We start from the raw sequence: 17,233 nt of genomic DNA, 5'->3' as shown, positions 1-17,233 counted from the left end.
TGGCCATTGTGTACGTCAACTTTGATGTTTCGGCAAAAGTTTTGAAGTGTGAGGTTTTAGACGTTCTTATTGCACTTCGTATTCCGAGTCGGAGTATAAGTCACAGTCGGTTCCAGAGTCCCGGAGTCCGAGAGCGTCCAACTACTGCCTCACCTTGACAGGTGAAGAATGCCAAGAAGAGGGAAAGAAACAACATTTCAAGTGCCACAGTTGCCGGGCCACTTGAAAATCAACTCAAGCCTTTTAGGAGGAAAAATCGACATGGCAGGAGTCGGCCGCAGAGTCAAAGTCAGAGTTTTGGAGTCGGAGTCAAAATTATGGGCAAAATCGTGGCCGTTGGACCTGCCTACGTTTTCGCCCGATTCCGTATTTATTTTTGTTGGCGCACACATACATCGAGGGAGACCATAGCACACATTTCCTTCGAATTTTCTGTTCTAATTGAGTAAGAAGTGTGTGCGGTGAGGTTGCAGTTTTCCCTTCAACAACTGTTGCGGCCCGATTTGCCTGACGGCTTTAATTGGATTTTCATACCTGCTCCAACAACTGCCCCTCAGCGCCCCTATCACCCATCGATGTTTGATTGGTGTTTGTATAATGAACTTGCAATATTCTGGATATCTTGGATCGGTTTGGGTATGGTCTTGGTATGGTCTGGTCCGGTCCCGGTCTGTGGCAGTCAGCAGCTGGTGTTTTTGTTATTGTGAGACTTGTTGGGATGCTTTAAATGTAACGCGTGAAATTTAACACACATCGTCATCGCCATCGATTCCCCCCTTTCATCTTTGGGAAAATAAAAGTTCTTTCTCTCGATCCCATCCGTTGTTTATTTAATTTATGTTATTATTACCTGATTAAGTATGAAATGCTATGGTAAAGTGTTGGTTTTTCGTCTGTTATGTGTTCAAAAATTGATTAGGACCAGAAAAAATAACAACTGATTGAACTCTCGCACACCTCCCCCTGACAATGTAATTACGTGTGGAATTTTCTGCTCTACAAAAAGTTTATTTCCATAACGATAATAATGGGTTAGGAAAAGGAAAAGGGTTCGATGCGAGGGGAAGTTCGGGTTGAGATGGTTATGTCAACAGGAAAGGTGATATAATGGAATGTAATTATTAAATGGGTTCACAAATTTAATTTCCCAATAAAGTTCAGATGAGTAAGGATATTTTATTAATGAAGAAAATCAAGCAACTTAACGTTCACTAATCTTTAACGTTTACAAAATGTTAAAAACAATAATAACATTCAAAAACTTACCTTTTCTATTAGCTTTAAATGTTTCTAGGAAAAACACCATTATTTTAAAAAGCATTTCATCTTCTAATTAACACAATAGAAAGAAAAAAGTTCTTTTAGATAATTTCTGTAGGAACTGTTAAGCAAAGTAATAAACAGCGGTAGGCTCTCCACCTCTGTGGCCATTTTTACGAGTCTAATAAACGGAAAACAAAATTAATCATATCTAGAGCACGGCATGGCTGGAAATGCTCCTAATGAGCAACTTGGGTGAGGAAAGTGCAACAGTTTTTAATGGTTCTTCTAGCTCGTAAAATGTGCCAAGTGGCCGGGGCATTTATGAGGCGCAGGAAAAACAAACGTTCGGAAAAAGTACAACATGGACTTGCGAACACTGACGGAAATTAAATTGCGGCAATAATTAAAACACCTGTTTTAATTAGATATAAATGCATGGGGATGGGGGCAAAAATGTTACTTCTCTGGGCATAGAAACGAAGTGAGCTCATAGGTGCGACCCTGACCAGCGGCGACAACAAGTTGTTGAAAGTTCACTCCTGCCAGCTCGAAATTAATGACTCTGCAGCAGCGGCTTCTTCAAAAAGTTCTTAAAGGCAAGCGAACAACTTCATCACCGCCGTGGAAAACAGCTGGAAGCCGAAAAATGTTAGGGTACCGCTATTTGTGGTTTTCCACCGAATATTCTGGGCATTGTTCTTCGTTTGGCTAACCTTTGACTGCCAGTCGCTAGATATGACAAAACATCATCAGGATCATGCATACGGGCACACACCCCTAAGCCGCTTAATCCTTTTCCATCCTTTTTCATTTGAACGATCAGTATCGAGAGGAACAAAAGACTGTTTCTATCTAAGGTGATCTATCTAAAGATGTTCAATATGATTTTGATGTCTTATTTAAGCAGTCGAAAGATGTGGGTAAATTTGCCTTCCCTGAAAGATGGGTGGTATAGAGTTAGAGATCTAAGATATCTGACCTTGTCAAATCATATAATATATAAATACTGATTTGAGTTATGGTATCCTAGCTAAGTAAAATTCAAATCAATCAAATCTTTAAGAAAGCATGTGTAAGAAATGTAGCAATTAAAAATAATAAATCATTGAAATATTGATGTTCGATAATAAAATATTCATAAAGACCTTCTAGCCGATTTCATGCTAAATCCAACCATTTCCTACTCTGTGACTTTGTAAATACACCTTAAATTCCAAAGCCAGACGTTTCGCGGAAACTTCACTCCCTGAGAAGGTGATTATATCCCGGCCCTTTGAGTCACAGCCACAAATATGCCAAAACATGATCATCGAAGATGGATGCGAAAAATCAACTGCAGCGCACACCCCTCGTTCTAATCCTTTTGGGCTTGACTTGGGCGCTGCCCTCGGTGAACGCTCCTGGGATATCCTTGTATTCCTCGTAGCACTGACTAACAATGAGGTCTGCATTCCTTTTCTTCTACTTCAAATGAAGTGCATTCATCCGGTAGCAATCCTTTATTTTGCTGCCGTTGTCCTCTTTCCTATTTCCTCATCGTTTTCGCTTTGCTGCCACTGTCTTGTGCATCATTTCACTTGAATTTGCGTTGACATCCTGCCAGACGGCAGGACCGACAGGGCCAGAGCCAGCTCGTCTATATAATAACGAGCGGTTGGTTGTCTGACATATCCTTTAACCGTGATTAAAAACGCAAAGTAAATGAAAATGTTTGGTGCTTACGCCTCCTTAGCACACCTTGAAAACAGCAAAACAAAGCGGTATACAAAGCGAAAAACGGGTCGTCCCTAGACAACACGAACTTGAAACCAGGGGAGTTTGTCGCAGGACAATAGAGCAGAGTCTTCCTTTTTACCACACCAACTTCCATATATGCAGCACTGAAAAAATCCAACAGATTTTCCCACTTAGTGATAAAGTTCCTGCCGCTGCTGAATGGCTTTTGTTCCAGGACATTCGCTTAATTTTCTTCTTTTCTTTTGGTTTTTTTTTTATTTTGTAGCTCCCCATTTAAATCACTCGTCCCGAAATAAGCCTAAGGACTTGGGACCGGGGGAGCATCATGTACTCTCGGCACTTCCTTGCAATTTCATGCCCAAACGGAGTCGTTAAATCATTTTCTGAAATTGAGTCGAGAATTTGTTGCCGTTGTTTGTGGCAATGACATTGGAGGCCCACACACACACACATGTGTGTGTGGCACGTCTAGCTGTAAACGGAAGTACTTACTGGGTCTCCAGCTAACATTAAATTAAAATATGTTCCCCACACACTTCGCTCTCATTCGTTTCTATTCTTTAATTAAAACCAAAATGTTTTTTCCTCTGGTCGCCTTTCTTCTACATGTTTTTATTTTTTTTTTTTTTTGATGTGGCGCGTTAAATGCACTTTGTATGTGATTTCACGGTTTTATGGCTGCCTTCTCCTGCGTTTTTCATTCAAGGGAGCTGAGCTAATGGGTCCAGGAGCACATGGGAGACGTCTGCTCCAGGTACCCTTGACATTGAGCCAGCCTCCTTGGAGGTCATTGCAGGCAATCCGCTGAAGGACTCGCGACTGGAGGAAGGAAACTAGAATTGGTTATGCCCGGACAGGTGGTGGATTATCTAACACGCCGAATGAGATAAATTGGTCGTTTTTTGTTAAGATAGCGTTTCATTTATCATTGAAAAAATGTTAAGAATGCGTAAGAAAAATAAAGACCATTTTTAAATATTATTTTTTCCTTATATAAGAAAAATATTTACTTTGCTTACTATGCACGCATAATTGTGTTAGAGAATTATATTCAAATTAACTCTTTTATGTAGGCTTTTTCTCTCAGTATATAAGCACTCAACATCCAAAGTCTGCAAGCTGCTGGGATAAGAACATCGCACTTATATGGGTCACCACATCGTAAACACACTTTAATGTCCTGCCAGCCATATTTTCAACTTTAAACATCACATAAAGCACTTTCGGCCAAACAACAAAAAGCATTAAAAAGGGAAAAGAACATGCAGAACAAGGTCAGCAGAGGAGCGGGTACTCGAGTTCGGGAATCCAGGGCCAAAAGCCCAAGCCCGAGGACCGATGGCCAATATATCACATGACGCCTACAATTTAAACTGCCAAAAAAATGAAATGCAAACTGGGCGAACGAAGAGAAATGGCGAACATTTATATAAATAACACCATCGACTCCAATTAAAGCAGTTTGCTCGATGGGTTGGTTGAGTAAGGGTAGGATGGTATATATGTAGTTTGGTCAGGAGGGATCTGTTGTGGAGGAAGTTGCTCTGTTGTCTGTGCGTGATAAAAACCACAAAACGAATTTTTGTTTATGTGAGTCAGAGTGTGTGTGTAATAAAAATGCAAAACAAAAGCGCTCAAATATGTTTGTGTTCATCTTTTTTTATACCCTCGCACACACCCAAGGGTTGCCAGCGTGGGCGTGGCACTTGCAGTGCTAAAAGGGGCGCTGGTGGGTGGCAGGGTAAGGGGGCGGTAACTGGGACAACCAAACCACTTCCAAATGTCATTCGCAGGCGAAGCAATGACGTACCGATGAGAAAACGCAGAACGGGGACTACAGGACGAGTGAATCGGACAGAGATAAAGTTTTTCGACTACAAGTATTCGAAGTGGAGTTACTCTCTTGAGAATATATATTATGATATTTAATAAATAAAAGTATTGCAAATTATTTATTTAGCATTTTTCTGTTTGTGGTACACCTTTATTTGTTTGAAGATAGCTGTTTATATATTTAAATCCTACTGCTCAGATATTTTTGTAATTATTTATAATAACTACGTGTTATTCCAACTTCTGATTATCTTGTCACTGCAATCACATACTCCACATACCCAACTTCCTCGAGGGTCATATGCAAAACGCTGCAACGAGTGAGCGCGGCCAGCAAGAAATGTTGCAGCAACATTTGGCAGCAAGTGGCAGGCAAGTCGAGGAAATAATAATTTATGCATGCGTTGTGGTAGCTCGATGGCGATGTTGGTATGGGGTCTTCTGGAGAGAGGGCTATAAAAGGGGGATATGCGCCCCAGAAACCGCAAAATGTTTCGCCTTGTTGTTGCATTTGCTGGCTGCGCGCAAAAAGTGAATCTGAGCTGCAGGCGCTGCTGCTTTTGCTGCAACCGGAAAACGGAAATTGTGGCCAGTTTCCCCCGCCGCTCGATTGCATCCTCAATCCTCAGGAAAACCACATAGCTCCCAATGCTCTCAAGGATTTATGATCGGACCGCTGCAGCGGTTTAAGTCGCGCCAATCTGCCGAATCCTCCTTGATTTTAATGCACCCGCTCGTTGGTGGTTTTTGTTTGCCAGCTCATCGCTCCAAAAAATAATACAATTTGCAATTAAATGCTTTCAATTTGCAAATTTGCCAGGCCTTTGGTGCAAAAAAAAGAAAACACATCTGATGCTAAACTCGGCGCCTATAAAAATCTAGTGAAACTAATATAAGTAGGGATGGTTGAGTTTGGTGGTTCCATTTACCGAATTCAGCCAATCTGCATCAGAAATCTAAAACGCTTGGCTTACGAATATAACTATGGGATGGACCATTTTTTACCACTGCACAGATAAAAAAAACTCTTATAATAGCATATATATGTTTATAAAAAAATGATTTTTATGTTGGTTAAGAGCAGCTGGCTTTAGTTATTTTTTTGTTATAACAAAGTGTACATTTTTATGGAATTAATAATCTAATACTTAAGCCAGAACTTTTATTGACGCTTTTTATATGATATGCTCTTAGTATTTATAATTAAGCAAAAGGGAAATAATTTAAAATACTGCACAAAAAATGTAAGCATTTAATTTTTATTCTAAGCTGAATATATTTACCACGGAATATAGGTACGTTTATTATTATATTCGTTTTGTTCGAAAAACTGTACCCCCATAATCGAATATATAGAGCCCGCACAAAGCAATCAGCAAAAAAGAAAAACCCTTCGGAAATTACAGAAAAATCGGAAACGAAAATCAAGCATATGAGTTTAATTGCCTAAACAATTCTAATCAAGCTGTGAGGCCATCAAAAGGACACAAAAGGACGAAAATTGCTGATTGCATTTAATAAAAATATAATGTTGCCGCAATCGCACCGAATGCTGAACCACGAATATCCACCACCGATCGGACGAAAATAAAAATATATAAATCGAATATCGAAGGAAATGGCGAACGAATGTACATCAAAATGAAATCAAATCGAGGCAGAACATGAATGCGAAACGAAAAACTCACGACGACAATGCGAACTTAATTTGTGTCATAGAAATCATGAAAAGGAGCAGCAGCCAGAGTGGCAGGAAAATTGACATATTGACAGCCGCACAAAAGGTCCACCCCCAAAAAAAAATGGGGGTGGGGATCAAGAAGGAGGACGATGAGGAGGAGGTGGTCATGCCGCACTGCAGTTTGATGGCGGCGTCAAAAATAAACAAACATTGCGACAGCAATAAAATATCAAAACAAGCCGAGAGCAGCGAAATGGAAGGTGGATAGGGATAGCGGCACGAATGTGGCTTAATTGAGGCAACAGAAGGCCGTACAAAAATCCAATCAAAACGCAATGAAAACAAGGATCAAGGCGCAGGCACAACCACAATCATTGTCCCGGGCAGCTGTAAACCTCAACTCAGTGTGTTGATGTTATCCTGGCAAATAATCAAACTCGTACACACACACTCATAGAGAGAGAGAAACCAACTGAACAAGCCAACAAGGACCTTGTCAAGTAGACATGTAAGCGATACAGATGGAGATACTAGCCTCGATAGACGAGATAGACCAGGACAATTGGCGCATGCATCCTGGCTGAATTCTCTCAAGGTTACACTGCCATCCCAGTTCCACTCGCAGTTGCAGTTGCGGCTTCAATCCGGACAACTGAATTCAGTGGAGCGTGCGGCATCCACCCCTGATGAAAGTACTCCTGACCTAATCCAATTGCCAGGCACAACAGATAAATCCTGTTTTTGTTTTCGCTTACCGATGTGATGGCATTATTAAAGCCGAGAAAGGAAAACACACACCCGATAAGTATTTATTTAAATAGAATTTTCCATTTAGGCCCAATATTTGCCGATCTAGATCGGAGATGAGGTAAGAATTGCGAAAGATTTTGGTCAACCAATAATACTAATATCTAGATCTTGGGAAATTGTAAAGAATTTTCTGTTTCTTACAGAGTATACACATTTCTAGTAAGCCATTCTTTGACTTAAAACAGGATGCTTTCATTTGTCTCGTTCTCTGTCTACCTTTTAACTCCATTTCAAAAAAGTTTTGATCTGGCGCCACACAAGACAAGAAGTCCCCCCAATAAGCCCTTAAGCCATTAATAAACACATCTTTCCCCCATTTTCTGGCCCCAAAGAATAATGCCTTCCGCCCCTCAACTAATTTTATGGTTTGCCCATCAAACGGAGCCATGAACACCCCGATCTGAACACCAGGCCAATCAAACCTCATGACCTTCTCCTCGCATAAAAGCCGCCAAATGTTTGGCGTATAAAAACAAATAAGACAAAGTACACAGACATAAACCACGCCCCCGACGCCCCCAAGATGATCAGCACTGGGAAATTTGTTAGCGTGTTATGTAAATTGCACACAAGAGGAAAACGAGGCCTGGATGGATACATTATGTAAATAAAAGAAATAATAAGCTCACACGAATCCAGAAACAAAAGCCCAGGGTAAAATGCGAACATGTATGTTTATTATTTTCATGATGCGTTGATGACATTTGAAGTTGGGGTCCTCGCACATTAAGGATGTGTCGTTTGAAATTGACATCGTTGTGTATTCGACTTTTATTTTCTATATACCATTTAGCATTTAAGGAGACACATTATTCTAACACTCACTATCATAAGATACAATTTTATAATGCCCCTTACATGTGTAAAGTAGTAAATAATATATTACTTTTAAGATACAAATTTTATATATCCAGTAGGCTGCCTTACAATTACGAAAAACTTCATTGTTTAGTAATAATTCATCAAGCCACCTCGTACACTTAATGTTTTCTTTTTTAAGTTCTTAAGGTTGCAATTTTATATTTAATTTGAGGAACGTGCTAAATTTTCTGAAAACGCTTCTCAAAATTACTCCAATAACTGAATTGTCAAGACAGATGAAAAGATGCCTGCCTTTATGCACCTCCTTCGCAACTTCATTCCCAAGTGGTGTCTCCCACGTCCAGAGAAGCATCTCCAGAACCACATATTCCGTCAGCTCCAGACGAATCACCCATCCGCCGCACTGGTGGCCATCAAAACAAGTGAACAGGTGCTGCCCAAGTGCAGATTCATGCAGTACCGGCGCGCCAATGAGCAGGTGAAGCGATTGGGCATGGTCTCCGAGGATGGCAGCAAGATGGCGGAGCTATCGAGCATGACCTGCGCCGCCCCCAATATGATGGACTTCATCCAGCAGAGATACTGCATGGTTAGCCTGCTGGACAGTGTGCAATTCATGAAGATCGAGGATGTGGAGGCCGTGGATCTCCGCCTGCTGCCACCCATCGATTCCCCCAGTAAGATCATTGGCGTGGACTGCAACTATGTGGATAACTGTGATGAGCAGCACATCTCGATTCCGAGGGAGCCGAGTTTTCACGTCAAGTTCGCCTCCTCGATAACCGGAGCTCTGGACAACATACGGGCGCATAGTTCGGCCAAACACATTGACTATGGCTGCCAGTTGGCCGTGGTTATGGGCAAAAGATGCCGTGAAGTTTCGCCCAAAGAGGCTCTGAATCACGTATTTGGATTCATGGTGGTCCAGGACATCGTGGCAAGGGACTGGAATGTTCCGCTGGGCGGTCACTCAATGGATACTTTCCTCCCACTGGGACCTACAATTGTGCACAGGTGCCATGTGCCAGACTTAAACAATCTGTGGATTAAGACAATCATCAATGGCGAGGAGCGCCAGACGGGCAATACCCGTAATATGATATTCAAGATCGACTTCCTTATTCACCGCCTATCCCAATATTTAACTCTCTGTCCGGGCGACATTATACTAACGGGAACACCCGCCGGATCGGGTGCATTTCGTCATCCGTCGTGCTTTTTGAAGCCCGGTGATCTTATAGAGAGCGAAATTCAAAATTTGGGCAAAATGTGCAATAAAGTCGTTAATTCCTATTCTTGATGAAATCATACGTATTGTGCTCAGCCAACGGATAATCTGAAAACTGAAGGAAACCTAACTATGTAGGTTAATTGCATCCACATTAGTGGTTTCTAACGATCTTCGATGATAGTATTAAATCGAGGTCGTACTATTACCAATGTTTTTAACCGAAAGAAACAAAATCAAAAAAAATATAAACGTTGAATGAATCAAATTGTTACAAGTCAAATAAAAATCACGTATGTCCCCAAATTCCCCATCGCAAATTCTTCCATCGTCATTATTGGCCAATAAATTTGGGCCCATGCCAAGCCCTGGATGAAGCCAGATAACCATGTCAGGAGGAAGGCACTGGTGGGATCCTAATATGCAACGCGGAAGTGATGGGTGGCGGGAAAATCATTTTGTAATATAATTTGTTTGGCTCGATGGTTTGCAGGAAGGGGGCGGCCACAAAGATTGGGTGATGGCTACACTTTTATGATACGCCCAAGCATAATCAACATTATCCTCAGAGAGTCACAAGCCGCAAACACGGCGCCTACAAAGGGAAGAATGGGGAATCCCCGCTGCGAAAGCCACGGCGCATTATCATCTCATTGCACAGGACTTAATCCTGCGGCAAGTTATTAAAGCGTAACGCGTTCCGTCCGTGTCCTTTGCCAATGCCTTTGCTTCTGCTCCTGCTCCTGCTCCTCGAGTCCTTGGATCCCTGAATCCTGCTCCCTTTTTATTGTTCGCGCTGCGCTTAACTTGTTTCGCATTGAAACAGGACAAAGAGGGCGGTGGAATATTAGGGGTGTGACTGGGTCGGTAGGCGACGCCGCCTTAATGCTAAATGATCCAATATCCTGTTTCCTGCATTTGTGCTCTGCAGCAGCGTTAAAAGGTCCTTTGTGGCCTCCGCCCAGCCTCCGTTCGCCATTATTTGCCTTGGCCAACTTAAAGATGTTTTCCCTCTAAGCCAACTTTTCACCACCCCCAGTCTCGCTCTCAATTATTTGCTTAGCAAAAAGGAAAATGGAATCGGCGGAAAATGTAGCGAGTGGGGTACATAATTTTGTATCTTTTCTTTACGCACGGCAACTTAAATAGAAGAATGTAAAGTTTTTAATTATGCAACTCATCGCCGACGTTGTCGCATTGTGTGCGAAGTGGGCCCATTCCAGTTCCAGTTCCTCTTCTGCCCGTTTATTCCATCTAGTGAGCTGGCCAAAAACTTAAAATACACATAATTAGCCATAGTACCGGGGATACTTCTATTTTCTTCCCGTTTGCTTAGCGACAAAATTTCGCCACCCTCTCTCATTGTACGGAGATGTGTATCCTTGGGATATCTTTCGGGCTTAGTCTTGGTCCTTTTGAATCAAAATCTAGGCCAGTTTCTTTCTGCAAGTTGATGTTTAGTTTGGCATGGAAAACGTCGACGACAAAGGCCTGCGCTAATTAAAGGAAAATATTAATTTGCTATAGTAACTAAAAACTGAAATGCGACAAATAACTTAATATATATTTCTTGATTTAAGAGAGTTACTCTCGCATTTTCTGTCACTTTTCTAAACTTTCACTTGCAAAATTACTATCATTCAATTCATCCTTAATCCATATACTTACCATTTTACGGCAGTTAATTAAACAAAAATTCAATACAACTTTCTTTAGAATGTTCTCGAGATTAGGTGAATAATAGAATAGGTCAAAGTGCCTAAATACTATTACTACTTAATAATAATAATTTATTTTTCCTTCTTTGATAGCCTTACGTCCTTTGACTGTGGCCACATCTCGTTCGGCTACCACCCATTCCGCCCAAGGACTAAGTAGGCTCCCTGGGCATGGAAGTCCCGGAAAGGTTCGCCCGGGTTTCCCGTCCGACAATTGGGTTAAAGGACCCATGGGCGTCGGCCTGTTGGCATATATCTGTTCCGGAGACTGTTGCGCCATTAAGCACGAGCACAGCGGCCTATCCTTGGGCATCATGGAAGATGGCTACTACAGCAGTGGAATCACCATCGGTATCCTGACCACATTTGCTGTGATTAGGCTTCTTCCAGCGATTGTAAAGTGGGCTGATAGCGAGATTATTGTAAGTACAGCGGAGAGCTTAGTAAAATGTTACAAGTTTTTCGAAATTTAAACTATTCCTAGTCACATAGCTATCTAACAAAAAATCAATTTTATAATTAATTTAACATTCTATCATCTCTCAAAGAAAATTGAGTCCGAGTACGAAAAGAGTCGTGAAACTAAGATCAAGGTCCTATCAATCTCGCCCTCGAACGGAAATAAGGATCCTAGCAAGGATAATGCCGATCAAAACGTGTAGTCGATTTGTTGTATTACTTATTTCAATTTGTGAACACATGTCCGTGTAAAAAATAAAAATTTGGGTGTAAGAGGAGCTCTGGTTGAAGATGTAATTAAACAACTATGAACAAACAACAGATAGTGATTTCAATCTTTCATTTATGTATTAAAATACGCTTAAAGAGTGAAGTATGATTAGTTGTTGTGGATAGCTCCTCTTGTATGGTTGTCACATTTTTTTCCGGGCATGAAGTTTGCGGTGGAGCCCACTTTTTTTAGATGGGAGCTCCACGCGGGGGCGTGGGGATGGAGCACATAAAATGTTACATGTCGTAATATTCACCACAAGCAACTCGCAACAAGCCAAAGCCAAAACATGCCGAGGAACATGGCATTGAAAGCAGTTGCCAAACAAAATAGGGGATCCCTCCCCGACCAGGAAGAGGCGGCAACAATGAAAGGATGGCAGAGAGCGCAAAAAGAAAACAAGATTTTCCTCTCGTTTTCTTCCTTTATTTTTCCTTCGGCATGACATAATCTTTTTAACAATTTGTTTTTGGGGATGCGGATGCTGGCGGTGTGGATATGACACATATCCCGACCAAAGTCAATGCCGAAGTATGCAGAAATTTGCTTTGTTTTTTGTTTTCGGTCTCCTTTTTTCCGCTGCTGCTTTGTTATACATAATCCTGGAGAGGTGTGACATTTGTATGTATAAATTTCAACTTTGATCCGCAAAGGATAACCCTCGGGTGGCCAAAGCCAATTGCCAGGCACGAAATCTAAATAAACAGACAGAAAAACACACAACACACAAAAACACAAAAACGGAAAGCAAACGAGTCCCAACGAAAAATGTGGCCACGTTTCGTGTGCCTTGAGATCTGTGGCTGGAACTCCTCGAGTTTCAGACCTCCGACTCCTCCACACTTAAGTTGTCAAAATCAGCACAGGATTCGCTCTCATTCATGTGCAATGTGTGTGCTTGTGTGCTGGGAAAATGTTATTTTCTTTTCATTTAACTGTCATGTATTTTGCATACACAAAAGCCAGCTCCTGTCGGTGCCAAATTGAATGCCCCTAAAGAGAAATGTTCCCAGCTTTGTTTACTCTGCACTTTCTGGCGTAGGTTTTGTGACATTTGACCGCCGACGTCTGTGGAACATCAAACGGAAATTTCTTGCTCATTTTTATTCGCTTTTTCGGGGCCATTAATCACACCTTTTTGGGCATTCGAATGAGCAAATTGACATTCCAAGAAATGGAATTCTCAAATTGTGAATTGGCCCAAAAAAATGTAATTTGAAAAAGTTTCTAAGGCAATTTGACCAACAAGTTTCACTTGACTCTAGAATTCTTTAATAATTTGTAGATCTATATTGGGTACTCTGTAAATAAACTATATGAAATGAGATTGAATATAGCCCTCCTCTTTAATTTTCCAGCTACTACATTTGCTCACAGCTTGACTTCTGATTATCTCATTTTGATTGGAATAATGCTTAAAAGTGCCTAAGTGGTCTGTAATGGATTTAAGCACACGCAGTTTCCCTCCATTAGAATTAAAATTTCATATACCAAACTAAGCCCATCGCGTGCCTTTTTCCTATAACCCAATGTCCTGTAGGGAAGATATGGCAACTATGGAAATCCTCTAACGCCTGATAATTATGTAGAATATTTCCTGCGATAATTGCTTGATTTGCACAATGTGTGTTGATGTTTTCATAATGGATGCTTTCGGGGCATAAATTACAAGTTGCAACGGGGAGGAAGGGAAGGACAGCTCTTTCTCTGGCTGGCATGTGGTGAACAAATGTGGCATACAGCTCAGAGTCGAGTGGCAGATTGATAAGAGCTGTAGAAGGGGAAGAGAGTCTCTGCAAGGGAGAGAATTAACACATTTGCGTTCGATCATGATGATAATGATGATGCTGGGGTGCTTACCATAACCCTAAGCTGGGATCAGGGTGGTTTTCTCCACCCCATCCATTCGGTATTTTCACTAGGGTGTGCCAAACAGTGGCAGCTGCCGTTGCGCAGTTATGGAAAACCCATTTCCCTCAACGCATGCGTCACACTAGATTTATGTTCGGATGCACTTTAATAATTTTCCACTCGCCATCGACAATTGTATCCTTTTTGTTTCCCGCATAGAGTGAAAAGTCCAGTTTGCTTTCGTTTTCAAGTGCATAAAGTACGAAACGCATTGATCCCGTCAACTTTTGAGCATTTGCAATTATTTCTGTTATAGGAATTTCCCAATAACAGATCATTATCAAGCTACCTTATGAGGGTGGACTGTCCTGCAATGTCAGCTGGCCAGTTGCGTTAAATGAGCCAGCTCCATTTCGATTTGTCCAGCATTTCCTGTTCATAAATTGGATCGGCTTCAAAGAGATTAGAGTCTTAGTGGGTAGCAATAACCTGGTAAACTAATGTGAAATGGGTCGGGTTTCAAACAATGTGCTATGCAAATATAGTGCTTGTTTAACATCACAAGTTATTCGTTCAAACCAAGCACAAAAATAATAATACAAACACCTATGTTTTACTCATGTTGACTTACTTAACTCACTTATAAGGGCTTAGTATCATCACAACCCACTTAAAATCAAACACTCCGCAAAATCTCCACTCAAAACCGATCCATTGCGAGCAGTTGAGTGCGACTAAGTCCATTTAATCAGCAATTAACTGCAGTCAACAAATCACAGTAAATCTGACCGAGTGATTTCAATTTTAATTGCCTTAACCCTTTAGCACTTAAACGAGAAGCCCTCGATGTGCAGAGAGATGTCTGAAAAGAAAAAATAGTGTTAAGACCTAAGCTTACTTAATGTGACCACTTTGAGCGGTGTCGACGTCAGCGAGAGTTGCCTACTCAACGGACATCTGGGAATACTCTATGTATCCAGTAGATATAAAACGGGTAAGAGGAGTGACAACGATAGGAGGACTATTCCGTAAGCGGCTTATGGCAATAAATTGTTCATGGCCCGCCAGCATTTTCTACTGCTTTCGTCTAAAAGTTTGAACAAAGTGGCCAACAAAATGCAGCGTTTTTGTCATTCTTCTTTCGGCCTTGGTATTTTGGTTTTTTTTTTTTTCGACAATTTACCACAATGATTAATCACCCAGAAGGAGGCGTATTCCCTTCCGTCCTGTTGGTAATATAATATTTGTCATAGTTCATAATTTAGATATTTTTATATCCAGAGGGGTGGAACAAAGCAAAGCAGAGCGCAAAAAAGAGAAATAATAAAATATTGCAGTCTGGTAAAAAACATCAACTGCATATGTTGCAACCGATTCAAGTGCAGTTGAGAGGGGTTTTATGTGTTTGGGGTTGGGAAGTTGGGGGTACCAGGATATCGAGGGGTTGAGTTTGTTTGCGCACACTTTGTGTACAGTTGAGGGGTGACCACGGTGATATATCCTGGTATATTTGCCCAGTCTCACTATCGATGTATAGAGGTTTTTTGTTTGCCTAGAGGGTTGATTCGATGCGGAACTCGATGTCGCACTCGCCATTGTGCAGGTCAAGTTAGTAGGTGTTTCCCGGCGAATTTGTGGTTGCATTGAACCTGGTTAACCAAAAGGATTGGTGTAGTAGTGATGTAATCAAGGAAGGGTGGCAAAGAGTGCACAGAAGGATAAGTTGATCGGAATTAAAAGGATGTCAAGATTTACTGTATAAATAAACAGACGCATTTGTTGTAGCTTATGGAATCTGCATTCTGTTTATTTTACGTTAACACACAATGCATATTCAGATTGGAATTTAACCTCTTGATAATTTTAGGGTTGCTTGACTTAAACTACTATTTTTTAAACAAGAGGCATTTATTCAAATGACAAAAAAAGAAAATTTCGATTCCCCAAATTTATTGCGTGTTCAAAACGCAGCAAAGGTGATTTTCTCACCTAGAATCGGGCAATCAGAGAAGTCATCCAGGATGCAGGTTTGCACGATAACAAGCCACACACAAAGCCAATCCCTTGGACAAAGAGGAAATTTGCTTGGCAAGGATAATAAGTGGATAATTTATTAGCCATCGACCAGCATTGAGTATCGAATGGATGCACGTTGAATGTTGGATGACAACTGCAAAACTGCAGCCAGATTGCCCAGATAGAGAAACGTATGCGAGGATGCGGGCTGTGCTGGAATGGGGAGATTTGCCTGGTATGGAATATAGGAGTACAGGATGCCAAACAAACGAACAAAGGACGAGTGTTTAGAGTAAACACAAAGGCGACCATAATACAATCATAATTGCATTTTTACAACAACCCAGGGAGAGTGTGTCGGATTTTATGCTCCCAACTTCGGTTATTGACAGTTCACACCAAGGACATGCTTTGAGTCCTAAGCACCCAAGTACAAAAACACACGAACCGAGGCGAAATTAAATTTTTATCTAATATAAACTCGCAGCAGGCACTCGTCCCTTTTGCGCTCTGTTGTTACTCAGTCCCTTTATTTTTTGCACAGCGATATGAGCGATATGGCTCAAGGACATTCCAGGAAATGACAAGGGACACACACACACACACAAACGCTGTCAGTTTTCACACCAATTCCCGGAGGATGCACAAAGTCCTGGCCAATGTCCTTCAGTGGAGCATTAATTTGACTTATCCCTGTGACGGCGGGCCACCAGCAAGGACACGCACTCGGTTGGAAAAGTGCAATTAATGTCGAACAATGGCGACTTTTGTCAGCGCTGGACACACACGCGAACGTCCAAGGATGCACAGACCATTAGCCACGATCCAGGACCCAAGGCCAAGGACCTTGTGCATAATTAGCCGGCACTCCGAATGGGTTGCCTGTCCTTCGGGCCAAGTCAAGGCCCAATTGCACAATGCCATCAGGACACACAGGGCGCAGCAACCTTGAGTCATAATTGAGGTCCTGCAGGATAATAAATGTTTTTTGCTCAACCACGCGCCGCGCATGCGCAGTATCGAGCCCAAAGGCGAATGCAAGGCGTGCGCTGATAATAAACACATTTAACTTATCCTCAAGGTTAGCTGAAGGTCTTAGCTGGTTCCTGTATATTCTTAATTACAGCCCATAAAGTACAAATTGAGTCGTAAAGCAAAGTCCAAAGGACAGAACCTGCAGAGTTCTGGGATCCATTAAGAAATATCTCTCAGATAAATATATTCATTGAGTGACATTCGAAGGTCGTACTAAATAGATAATCCCATTCTTAAAAGTGAGTTGTTTTATTGTGGTAATAATATATCAGCCCACGTGCTTGGTAAATCGTTTAAAGTTTCTACGAAAATTGAGTACAAAAGGTTATAGTATAGTAGTAAAGGACTGGAAATATAGAAAAGTTTTCACACGGCTATATTTCCACATAAGTGGAGTATAAACGCATACCCTTTTACCCCTAATTCTACTCTGAGGTAAGCTCATTTCAATTAATACGAATGCAAACCTTAGAACTTACATAAGCTCATTTAAATTCAATGCTCATTCC

The 17,233-nt window shown here is 41.4% G+C and overlaps 2 protein-coding genes and 2 long non-coding RNA genes across 4 annotated transcripts; 3 read left to right on the top strand and 1 right to left on the bottom strand.

The window, feature by feature from the left end:
• The first annotated feature begins 8,288 nt into the window (after positions 1-8,288).
• CG11251 (uncharacterized protein) lies at positions 8,289-9,677 on the top strand. Its single transcript, NM_140375.3, has one exon. The coding sequence runs from the start codon at positions 8,430-8,432 to the stop codon at positions 9,444-9,446; it is 1,017 nt and encodes a 338-aa protein (NP_648632.1). The 5' UTR covers positions 8,289-8,429; the 3' UTR covers positions 9,447-9,677.
• lncRNA:CR45749 (long non-coding RNA:CR45749) lies at positions 9,670-10,767 on the bottom strand. Its single transcript, NR_124915.1, has one exon. It is a non-coding gene; the product is annotated as a long non-coding RNA:CR45749 (long non-coding RNA).
• Positions 10,768-10,968: 201 nt separating this feature from the next.
• Positions 10,969-11,871, top strand: CG17300 (uncharacterized protein). The gene is made up of 3 exons (NM_140374.1): positions 10,969-11,107; positions 11,186-11,514; positions 11,641-11,871. Exons 1-3 carry the CDS (start codon positions 11,092-11,094, stop codon positions 11,752-11,754), a joined length of 459 nt encoding a protein of 152 aa, NP_648631.1. The 5' UTR covers positions 10,969-11,091; the 3' UTR covers positions 11,755-11,871.
• Positions 11,872-15,605: 3,734 nt separating this feature from the next.
• lncRNA:CR43652 (long non-coding RNA:CR43652) lies at positions 15,606-16,959 on the top strand. Its single transcript, NR_073928.1, has one exon. It is a non-coding gene; the product is annotated as a long non-coding RNA:CR43652 (long non-coding RNA).
• Positions 16,960-17,233: the final 274 nt, after the last annotated feature.

Source organism: Drosophila melanogaster, chromosome 3L (genome assembly GCF_000001215.4).
Source record: "Drosophila melanogaster chromosome 3L".
NCBI classification, from domain to species: domain Eukaryota; kingdom Metazoa; phylum Arthropoda; class Insecta; order Diptera; family Drosophilidae; genus Drosophila; species Drosophila melanogaster.
The sequence above is the reverse complement of the archived record's forward strand: the minus strand, read 5'-3'. Positions and strand labels throughout refer to the sequence as shown.